The following is a 12,008-nucleotide window of genomic DNA, read 5'->3' as shown; positions in this document are numbered from 1 at the left end:
TGTGTGGAGAGAGAATTTTTGAAGCTGTTTGTCCGTGAATCCACCCAGTTTTTGCCAAACCAGAATGAAAAATATTACTCAGTTTATTTTCTATAACTTGTGCTTTCACAATAATTTAGCATTTACTAATGAAATACATCTACTACTAAAGGAAGTTTTCAACTCTGAAGTTTTCTCCTTTGTTGTCAATGTACTGTTGGTAAAGGGCTTAAAAGACCATTCTGTATTGAAAAGTGACTATGTACGAATGGCATACTTTATCACAAATTTGTAGAGTAAGATTTTTTTCCCTGTTTTTAATTATCCAGATCACATTAAACTCCATACAAATAGAACTGTGAATCATCACCAAAATCGTTTGCTAAATTCCATTCAGTTACACCAGTAGAAACCCATTTAAAGCAGTGGCGGTTGCACAGGTATCATTGAGGACATAATTTAAAGATAATGAAGTTGCACAACTTCCTCCTGAGATGAATTTTTATTATAGAACTTTTATTACAGGAGACTTCTGAGAAGGAAAGATCTCAGGTTGAATGTGTAGTTGGCACTTAAAAAAGAGATCCTTTTATGTGTAAACTGAGCACATTTTAAATAGAAATCAGTAAGTGATCGTACACATGAGACCCTGGCTTCTGAGGAGATGCAGATATGTATACAAATTCATTGAGAGTACACCTCATGTGTTGAAGCTAAAGACTTTTTTGCCTAGCAGTATCCAGAGAGGGTAGCACTTAAGCCTGGTGATATCAGGAGGTGCCACAAAATGGCAAATGAAATTTAATGTGGATAAATGTAAAGTAATGCACTTTGGAAAAAATAACCCCAAGTATACATATAATATGATGGGGGCTAATTTAGCTACAGCTAATCAGGAAAGAGATCTTGGAGTCATCGTGGATAGTTCTCTGAAGACGTCCACACCGTGTGCAGCAGCAGTCAAAAAAGCAAACAGGATGATAGGAATCATTAAAAAAGGACTAGAGAATAAGATGGAGAATATCTTATTGCCCTTATATATATCCATGGTATGCCCATATCTGGAATACTGCATATAGATGTGGTCTCCTCATCTCAAAAAAGATATACTGGCATTAGAAAACGTTCAGAGAAGGGCAACTAAAATGATTACGGGTTTGGAATGGGTCCCATATGAGGAGCGATTAAAGAGACGGGGACTTTTCAGCTTGGAAAAGAGGAGGCTAAGGGGGGATATGACAGGTCTATAAAATCATGAGTGGCGTGGAGAAAATAAGGAAAAGTTATTTACTTGTTCCCATAATATAAGAACTAGGGAAACTAATGGGCAGCAGGTTTAAAACAAATACAAGGAAGTTCTTCTTCACACAGCGCATTGTCAATCTGTGGAACTCCTTGCCTGAGGAGGTTGTGAAGGCTAGGACTATAACAGGGCTTAAAAGAGAAATAGATAAATTCATGGAGGTTAAATCCATAAATGGTTATTAGCGGGGCTTGACAAGCGGAGGTGAACCCCGCTCGCCAGCCCCGCTTGCCAGCCGCGTGGTTTGGCACGCTGCGCATGTGCAGACCGCGCTGCAGCGCCATGCCGGCTTAAAATCTACTCACCCTAGGCGAGTAGATTGACTAATTTGTCGAGCCCTGGTTATTAGCCAGAATGGGTAAGGAATGGTGTTCCTAGCCTCTGTTTGTCAGAGGTTGGAGATTGATGGCAAGAGAGAGATTGCTTGATCATTAACTGTTCGATTCACTCCTTCTGGGACACCTGGCATTGGCCACTGTCGGCAGACAGGGTACTGGGCTGGATGGACCTTTGGTCTGACCCAGTATGGCCATTCTTATGTTCTAATCACCCATAAATCTCTCTGCACACTGGGTTTCAGAAAAATCATTTCTGGTTACTCTATCCTATTCATTTTGTTTTCCCCACCCATCCCGTCCCTCTTCAGGGACCCCTCTCACTAAAATCTTCTGAGACAAGAAGTCCATTGGCTCCTCAATATGAGAGCTGTCAAGAGAGTGCCTGAGCAGTTCAGTGGCAGAGGATTCTACTCCTATTACTTCCTTACAGAGAAGCGCACTGTAGGCTGGAGATCCACCCTAGATTTACGAAGACTCAACATATACCTCAGAAAACAGTGATTCAAGAATGTTACACTAGCATCCATTATTCTAGTTCTGGACAAGGGAGATTGGTTTGCAGCCCTCGACCTGTAGGATGCTTATTTCCATGTCACGATTCACCCATCTCACAGATGATTCCTCCACTTTACTATAGGATCTGATCACTTCCAGTATCAAGTCCTACTGTTTGGTCTGTCATTGGCCCCCTGAGTTTTTTCCAAAACTCTAGCTGTAGTCACAGTGGCCCTTTGGCATGTAGGTGTGATTATCTTCCCATAACTTGATGACTGCCTCATAAAGGGTGCATTGCTAGATGAAACTCTTCATAGGATATCGATGGCAGGAGACCCTTTTCAATCTCTAGGTCTTATCATCAATGGCCAAAAGTCCAACTTTCACCCTACAATAGCGGTTCCCAACCTTTTCCAGATGGGGACCCATTTTGACAATTCAGGAAGACTTGGTGACTCAAGGCAATTCAAAAACGGGGAGGAGGGAAGAGAGCCACCTGGAAGACACTTGGTGACCCTTTTGAAATGTAATGGCAACCCATATTTGGGTCCCAACCCATAGGTTGGGAAACCCTGCCCTATACAATCGCTGAAGTTCATAGGTGCCCCTTTCGACTCTACCCAGGCAAGTGCCTACCTCCCAATTCAGAGATTCCACATAATATAGGATCTCATCGCCATAATTACCAACAGTCCATCTGTAATGGTTCTTATGTGCTTTCTGCTAATCGGCCATAGGGCAGCCACTACATATGTGGTTCAGAATGTTCGCCTCCTCCTACAATGCGTTCAACATTGGCTGGCCTCGGTTTACACCCTGTCAAAACATTGCACCCAAAAATGCCCTCCTCCCCCGCAACGTTCTCGTCTTCCTCAGATGGTGGTCCAGCTCAACCAAACTACTGGCTGGGGTACCCTTCCAACACAGCCAACCATCAGCACAAATCACAGACGACGCTTCCATAATAGGATGGAGAGCACATTTCCAAGGTCTTGTTACTCAGGGTCGGTGGTCCGATCAAGAGAAACTATTGCATATAAACATCTTGGAGCTCCAAGTGGTCTCGAGTGCCTGCAAACACTTTCAGCCACACATCGTCAATCGCACTATCAAGATTTTGACAGACAGTATAGCAACCATGTATTATATAAAGCTTCAAGGTGGAGTCTGGTCCCGCTCATTGTGTATGGAAACAGTCCGACTCTGGAGCTGATGCATAGCCAACAATATCATGTTGACTGCAGCATATTTACCTGGAATTCACAACATGGATGCAGACAACCATACAGACCACGAATGGGAGATCAGTCATTGGGTTGTCGAATGGGTTTTTCAAATGTGGGGATTCCCTCAGATTGACCTATTTGTCTCCCACACGAACCCTCTATATCCAGACTATTACTCCAAGGCAGGCCTGGGATGGGGGCTGTTAGATGACACCTTTCTAACTTCGAAAATGCATCTTCTGTATGCGTTTCCTCTTATTCCATGTATCCCAAGAACCCTCGAGAAGATCAGGAGGGATCAGGAACCGGGTAATCTTAATAGTCCCTGTCTGGCCCAGGCAGACATGGTTTCTTTATCTCTTTCAAATGTCTCTTCAACTCCCCTGTCTCCTACCATGTCATCCAGACCTCCTAACTCAAGAGAGGGGCGCCCTGTTGCACCCAATCCTCAGAGCCTCCATTTGACAGCATGGTTCCTGGCTGGTTTCAAAATGCTGAAACACTCTGCTCTGAGTGAAGAACATTGTTCTTCTTAGCAGACATGCTACTACCTCACCACCTATCTCCATAAATGAATGAAATTCTCCAAATGGTGTGAACAAACGGGCTTAGGCCCATATATGGGTCCACTTCATGAGATACTGGACTACATAATGGATTTGAAACAAGATAATTTGTCTGTCTCATCTCTTTGGGTCCACTTTGCGGCGATCAATGCATTTCACCTACCTGTATAGGGTCACTCTGTCTTTGCTCATTTTGTCACTAGGCACTTTTTAAAAGGTCTGCAGAACATTTCTCCACCATGCACACCTCCACCCTCCCACGGAGCTTAGAGCTGATCCTCGACATGTTAATGAGACCTCCATTTGAGCCCCTAACTACTCGTCCTCTACACATTATGTCCATGAAGGTGATTTTCCTTCTTGCAATAACATCGCAGCTAACCCCAGCCAGTAATGAGTAGTACTGGCTCATGCTGGCTTCGGAGCACAAGTGTAGTGATCAGCACTAGCCAGGAATGCTTAGTCCCAGCTCGAGCTGAGTCCAATGGCCCCTGTTCGTGGCAGCCAGCCTCTGTTCACGGCAGCCAGCTCCCTGTGCATATCTGCTCATGTGAGCCACCTCCCCACCGTGCCTAGTGCTGCTGTCTTCATCAGAAGCAGCGGTGGGGGAAAGGGGAAGGTAGGGGACACTGTCGTGGAGCAACCTCTGTGCCTGGCAGGCCCAGGCTCTCATGGACAGGGGCTGCTGCCACACCCCACTCCTGCCTCTGTATCAGAGGCAGCAGCATGGATGGCAGGAGGGAGCCGGTCTGCACGGGGAACTGGTTTTTAAACCAGCTCTCCTCCTGCACCAGCTCCCAGCTCCCCCCTCTCCGCCACGCTGCTGCCTCTGACACAGATACAGCAGAGTGGGGTGGCAAAGGCCTCCCTGGGAGTGGGTGTGGAAGTGCACTGGCTGCTGGACCCATCCCCAGGGACTGTCAAGTAGTTGTGTAACTCAGAAGTCAGCAACCTACAGCCCTCATGCCATAAGTGGCATGCTAGCCAATTTTCATTGGCACGTGAACCTGCCTTCTGGATATGCACCAACCATACTTCCCAGAAAGCGCCGCCAGACCTTTCACTTCATGGGAAGAAGAACTGAGAAATGGCTCCATGCCATTGTTCCTCACATGGCGCAGCAGTTCATCCCCGCCCCCAACTAGCTTCTGGTAGCATACAGTTCTGGCCAGTCCAGCACACACTGCCCCATGACCACGTGACGCTCCATGCAGCTTCCTCCTTCCCTCTGTAGGACTACTTTGCTGCTCAGAGTCCCTGGTTTTGACGTGCCACCGCCTCTTTCAAGCTGCTGTTGCTGCTGCCAGGACGACCTCCTTGCCTTGGAGTTGCCGGCGAGCGGAGCAGGTGGCATGGGGCCGAATGGCTTGCAGCTGGCCAAGCTGCCACAGCCTGAGCCTGGGGCTGGAGGGATGCCCTGGCCTGCCCCAGCCACATAGCTGAGTCCCTGGAGGCCTACAGTACAGCGGAGAGCCTGGTGTTCAGCATTCGTGAGAAGGTGCTGGTCCTGCCTCCCTGGCCCACCGGCAGCCCTGAGGGACTGGGCAAGGCACTGAGTGACCTCTGCTTGGCTGTCCCCTGCACTGTGGCCACACTCACTGCCACCGCTTCACTGCACCCAGCAACTGTGGTCACTACCATCGGTCCTAACACGTTGCCACCAACATGTCCAGTTCCACCAGCCCCTGGATCAACATAGTGCTGGGCAACCTGCTAGAGAAGTGGCTGTAGGAGAAAAGCTGGGCTGCACAGCAATCACAAGGCTCGAGCAGCAGCGTGAATTCCCTGATGTGTGGGCGAGTAGGAGGGCTAAACTCCCCTTTGCCTCACCCTGCTGGGGGAACGGCAATGGGAGCATCAGGGGCAATGCTTGGGAGCAATGGGGTGTAAAGCCAAGTAAATGCTCCTCCTCATGCCCAGACCCTCACACCTCAATCCCCCCCCCACTTACCTCTTGACCCCTTGCCAAGACCCTGCACCCCTAGTTTGCTCCTACACCCTCCTTCGCTCCTGCATTTTCCCTCCTGGCCAAGCCCCCTCTGGATGAGTATACTGCTTGTAAGTCACATATCTGGAATACATATGTGCTTCTACTTGAAAGAAGAAGAAATGGTTACTCACTGTAATTATGGTTCTTCAAGATGTAATTCAAATGTATTCCAAAACCCATCCTCCATTCCTTCTGCATCAGTCTTGCCTGGGACCTCCAGTGTGGAGGAACTGAGAGAAGTTCCAAGCACTTCTCCTTCTTCCTTTTATGATCCCTGGGAGGTGTTTGTCGAACATGTTCTTAAAGCCTTCCAATGACCAAGATTCTATAATGTCCCTTGGAAACCTATTCCAGCATTTACATATATTATATATTTTAGAAATTTTGTGTCTCAAATCGTCCATCTGTGAGTCTGTTCAAGAACTCCTCCTAAATGGTAAGACCTGGAACCACCAAATTTGATATGCAGCTTCCTCTTATTGTAACTTAAAACCAAGTAAGGGTTTGGTTGTGCCAAGACAATGATATGTGCTTGGAATTAGATAGTTTATCATAAAATGGAAAGGGAGATTTCTGGTAGAAGGGACAGTTATACTGTAGAATGACCACAGGGGACAGTAATGGGCCAGAGATAGGGACTGGAATAGCTATAATCGCATTGAGCCAGAAGAGGGCAGAGGTGGAGTTAAGGGCTTCTATATTTGAGAGAGTTTGTCTGTTTGTGTGTCTGTCTGTCCCTTAGGCAGGAGACACATACCTCTCCCCCATATGTGCCTGCTGCAGTGGCCAAGGACAGGTGCTTCTCACCTGGCCCCAGTCTACCTCAGTGGGAGAGGCCTGGGATTGTCTTCTCCCCCAAGGGCAGCCTGCATTCTGAATCCCTCATCCCCAACCCCACCCACAAACAATTATTTAAATGAAGAAAAACAAAACTTGAATTAAGGACTCAAATAACTCAAGCTAAATCTGGCATTCTTATAATTTAAAAGCTCATCTTAATATCTAACCTAAATCTCACTTGCTGCAGGTTAAACTGATTATTTCTCATCCTATCTTCAATGGATACAGAGAACAATTGATCACTGTCTTTATAATACCCTTTAGAATATTTGAAGACTGTCATCAGGTGATCTCCGTTCCCCGTATCTTATTTTCTTAGGACTAGATATTATTTAAATCTTTTACCAATTTTACTGCTTTCCTCTGGAACAATTTTATTGTTTTCCAGTTTTTCCACATTTTTTTAAATGTGGAGACTAGAACTGGACAGATGGAACAATTACATACGATACTCCTGTGAATGCATCCTAAAATATTTCGTATTTTTTGTGAATGCATCATATCAGTTTGTGATACCCAAACCTGCTTTTCAACAGTACTACCATGTAGGTGGTAATTTTCCATTTGTAATTTATACATTTTATTTTTCTCCTTAACAGCAATACTTTTTTATTTATAGAATTTCAGCTTGTTGATATTGGATGAATTCGCCTCAGATTTGTTATAATCACTTTGAATTCTAACCTTGTCCTCCAAAGTCCTTGCAGCCCTTCTCAGCTTGGTATTGTCTACAAATGTTTTTAAGCATACTCTGCACTTCATTATTACAAGTCCTTATGAAAACATTGATGGGTACTGGGCCCAGGACTGGCCCTTGCAGAATCCTCCTAATTTGACCAAGATCCATTGTAGCTACTCTTTCCTTATGTTCTTTCAACCACTTTACAATAAGTGCACCCCATGTTTCATTGGGATTCCAAATTAGTAGCCCAAGGTTAATGTGAAGTTTTATACTGAATAATTTGAATTAGTGGTTAGTCAAGCTTACAGCTAAACTCCAAAGATGTGTGGGGTTCTTCCAAGCACAAAGTCAGCACTTGTCAGAACATACTATCTAACTGATTTCCTTTAGAGCTTGAAAAATCCTTCTCTGGTGTTCCATGTTCTTTAGAACGTTATTAATGGAAAGTCACTAGTTACATCTGTACTTGTGTGCATATATAGGCATTTGTTTATCCAGGTTTGAGATATTTATAGTATCCTCTGTAATGTAGGAAGTTTAGTGTTACTAAAATAGAATGAGTCGCATTGATTTTTTCGTAAATATTTGGCTATTTTTAAGAAATGCTTTGCCAAGGTATGTCCCTGGAGGTTGTTATCTTAGTTTTTGTTTTGAATAATCTAAACAGTTAGTTTAAATGTCAGGAATTCCTTGGACAGCACAAAGTATAGTACACTGTATCCTCTGACTGTGTCTGATTTTCAGGAACAAGCTGATAGAATTCTAAGATTTATCAGCTGGTACTTTTACATATGTCTTTTGCTCCACCTTTTTGTTAAGCAGCCAGAAATGTGTGCAACATAAGTGCTTTACAATAAGAAACCTCTTTATTTGAACTTTGTACTCATCTCAAAGAGAATGAGACCTAATTATTGCCACTTGGAGTGCTTGAGATTAAAATGAAATAAATGTTGGTCTGTGTCTTGCACATTTCATAATAATCTGAGGGAATTTTATGGAAAACTCTTTACTGATGTTTCTTGGTAGCCTTGAGAGAGGTAAATAAAGTCATCTTAATGTTTTTTTTAAAGAAGTGTTGTAACTCACCTAAAAGATGAATAATTATAGTTAATTGAAAATAGTCCAGTTTATTATTACTAAATATGATGGAGACAAACCTCCTTTTTCATACATGTAAGGGCTTCCTTGGCTGCTCAGTTGCTGTGTGATGCATTGGAAGAACTCATAAAATAGGCAGCCTACCCCATGAAACTACATTAAGTACTGAAATATAGACACACTTTTTTTGTGACCAGGCATATAACATTTTTCCTAACCACGTTGGAATACTATATTAATAGTGTCCAAAATGTGTTCTGTTTTTGCTGCTGCTAACCAATGTAGATTCTGTGGCGACCTTTCTTTGGTAAGGGAAGTTGTTCTTCAAAGTTAGTGCTTCATCCACTGTGGCAGATGCATAAATCTCTGAAATTTATCATTATCTACATATGCAGTTTTCCTTGCCTGCCTCTAAAACTCCTATGATATCAAATACCATAAATTGCAGAATAGTGATAGAAATGTAGCCATGTTAGTCTGGTGATGTGTCCTTTTCATATGTGTTCACTTTTTTTTAATTGTATCCTTTAGTATATATGGTTGTGACTATTTTCTTCTACTATTTGATCTGAGGAAGTGGGTCTGGCCCACGAAAGCTCATCATCTAATAAACCATCTTGTTAGTCTTTAAAGTGCTACATAGTCCCATAAATTGCAGATGAACAGTTCTTGCTATTATTCAGAGAGTAATTTAAAAACACTTCAGAACAGTAGTTCCCAACCTTTTTTATACTATGTAGCGGGAAACCCATTCACAAACTTTTTGCAGACTGGTAACATTTTATTTGCATATTTAATATGCAAATTCATTTGCATAAAATCATTAAGATCAGAGTTTGCTAATATCTACAAAGCTAAAAAAAATTCTGTTAAAAGAATCCTTTCCTTTCTTCTTTTAAGCCATTAAAACTTATGTAATTTTTTTTTTAAATGTAATCATGCAAATGTTATGAGCTAGGTCTTTTGTTTCAGTATTCAAAAGCGGCCTAAAAGCTTTTAACCCATCTGAAATTTTGGCACCACCGCATACAGCAGTGGTCAGCAACCTTTTCAAACCACAGAGCCAAACTACATCAACATGCAGAACAAGTGGTCAACAAAGAGCCATATAAGAATGCCCATTTTCATGAGTGAAAATATACCCACGTGTCTAGGTTTCTCTCCTGTTTCCAGAATGAAGTAACAGCCAGCTCCCGATCCAGCTATGTTCATACTTATTCATGTTATGCTCAATTAAAGAGCTAAAAATCATTTACTGATAGAACTTAACTCCCCAGGAAATCTCCTTTCCCCTGAGCCATCACACCACTCTTCTGTCATCCCCCTCATCAAACCACACATGGATTCACCTTCCATCCCACCTTTCCCTGTTCCCTCTCCTTCCAGGTATTTGTACGGCTCCAGCACTGTAGTGCTGAGTGCCTGTGGCTCTGAGATCCAATGGCTTCCTAAGGCTACATGGAGGAGTTGAACTCTGATCACCGGATGCCTAGTCCAGTAATTAGGGCACTAGCTGTCACACTGGAGACCCATGGTCAGTTCCCTGCTCTGCCACAGACATGCAACATGACCTTGGGGAAGTCACTTAGTGGCTGCTGTGTGGTGGCTCGTAGGGCCAGGACTGGAGTACACCCTTGCCCCCTGAACTGCTGCACATCAGCCCCAGAGACGCTGTGAACAGCCAGCTTCAACCCCGAGCCGCTACAAACAGCTGACTTCAGCTCCGTCAGCCACTTGCCACTCATCTAGGCTGTACCCCAGCCCTATGGGCGTGGCCTGGCAGTGTGCTATGGCCCAGAACTGGTCCGCAGACCAGCATTTGGGACCACTGCTTTAGAATATTAAAGTGGATAAGCCATGGCAGATTTAATTAATAATATAGAAATCACTTTTTCTGGTACTTTTATAAAGATGAGGCCTGAACTGTGGTGGAAGTTCGTGCGTTATATAGCCGTTGTTGGGGCTCTCTCCTATGGATAGTTGTATTAATTACACTAAACTGTACTTTAACAAATTCTTTTAAATTGAATTCTAGTAAGCAAGTAATAGCATCAGATCTGATGTAAGAGTGATGGATTGTCGCTATTTTAGAGCATTAAGAAATGCCAGTTAAATTGACATTTTAGAGTTCTTAATGTTCTGGGGTTGTAAATGACTTTAGGTCTATCTGTTGGGAATGAACAAACTGCTTTAAATTTAATCAGATGGACTACAGCCCATAGTCTGACACAGAAACTGTCGTAGAAGTATACATATGATCACAGTCCAGGTTGAGATAAATCATTAAATTCTATGTATATTGTAAATAACTTGAATTGTTATGATGGAGTTTTTCAGATTGTTAGATTACATGTGTAATAAATAATACTTGACAGATTCCAATGATTTGAGATTTAGTATGACTTATTAAAATTTGTAACTCAAGATTTTAATATCTTTGGAATCAAATATCCAGGAGGAGAAGTTGTATTTTTTGAATAAGGGACAATATGGAAGAAGAAGAATATTTTTAGATTATCACTTGTTTTTAATTGCGTCCCACTCTTTAGAATTATGCTGACTTTTAAAAAAAATCCCAAATTGTAAGATTTCTTCTCATTGAAGCTATAAGAATCTTACATGGAATTTTCTCCTAAATACTTAAAGCCTATCTATTATTCTGTTTATAGTATTGCTACCTCATTATTAGCATATGAATATTTTATAGTGTTTTATGCTGAAATGATTTTGCTCTCAGAATATTATCAGGAAAAAGTAGAAATTGGTTTTTTAATATCCTGTGCAAGGTAAACAGCTCATATTAATGTTAATATTGCAGACATTTTTTCAATATAATGGCATTAGGCTGTGTCCATACAATTGTTTGTTTGTTTCTTTCAGAACCCTGTCAAGAAAATTCCAGACTCTCATGAAATTACACTTCAACATGGGACCAAAACAGTAAGTGATAACTCCTAGACTTTCTATATCCTAATGGATTTCTCCAGAATTTTTGGACCACTTATGACAAGCTAGAATAGATAAACATATATGTGGTTGAAACCGTAATACATTTTAAAATGAAATACAGTAGGGAAAAAAAGATGAGTAGCCTCTGTCCAGGTGGGCAGCCAGCATTGCCAAGACAAGGTTCTTTCATGACTCTGTAGGTATGAAGATGATAACAAAAGGCCTGATATTTGGAGGGGAAGGTGGTGGTCACTGAGATTGATGGGTGCAAAGTAGTTCCTTTAAAAAAAAAAAAAAGTCCTCAAGTGTCTTGGAATAGATTTCTTTATAAAAGGGATTGTTAATATTTTTCCATGTAATTTTTTAGTAGTTTTTTTTTTAATGGGAATTCCAACAAGTGTATTTTTTCTTCATCCCTATAAACTCAGATCATTTGTTAGGTTTTAACAAAAAAAAGGGCTACAGTCAATTCGTCTTCCAGTTTTACAAGTTTTACATTGTCTTCTAGTTTTCAAATCTTAAGCATTAATTTAGGTGTGCCA

General features: G+C 42.3%; 1 protein-coding gene across 2 annotated transcripts in view; it reads left to right on the top strand.

The window, feature by feature from the left end:
- WDR70 (WD repeat domain 70) overlaps positions 1 to 12,008 on the top strand; it is a 269,386-nt gene that overhangs the window by 68,605 nt on the left and 188,773 nt on the right. For both annotated transcript variants that reach the window (XM_006139468.5, XM_006139470.5), the window contains exon 6: positions 11,398 to 11,457. In XM_006139468.5, coding sequence (XP_006139530.3) covers positions 11,398 to 11,457 — 60 coding nt within the window. The remainder of the gene's footprint in view (positions 1 to 11,397; positions 11,458 to 12,008) is intronic.

This window comes from Pelodiscus sinensis, chromosome 6, assembly GCF_052426305.1.
Source record: "Pelodiscus sinensis isolate ZL-2025 chromosome 6, ASM5242630v1, whole genome shotgun sequence".
Lineage (NCBI taxonomy): Eukaryota > Metazoa > Chordata > Testudines > Trionychidae > Pelodiscus > Pelodiscus sinensis.
This window is presented reverse-complemented; position numbering and strand designations above follow the sequence as displayed.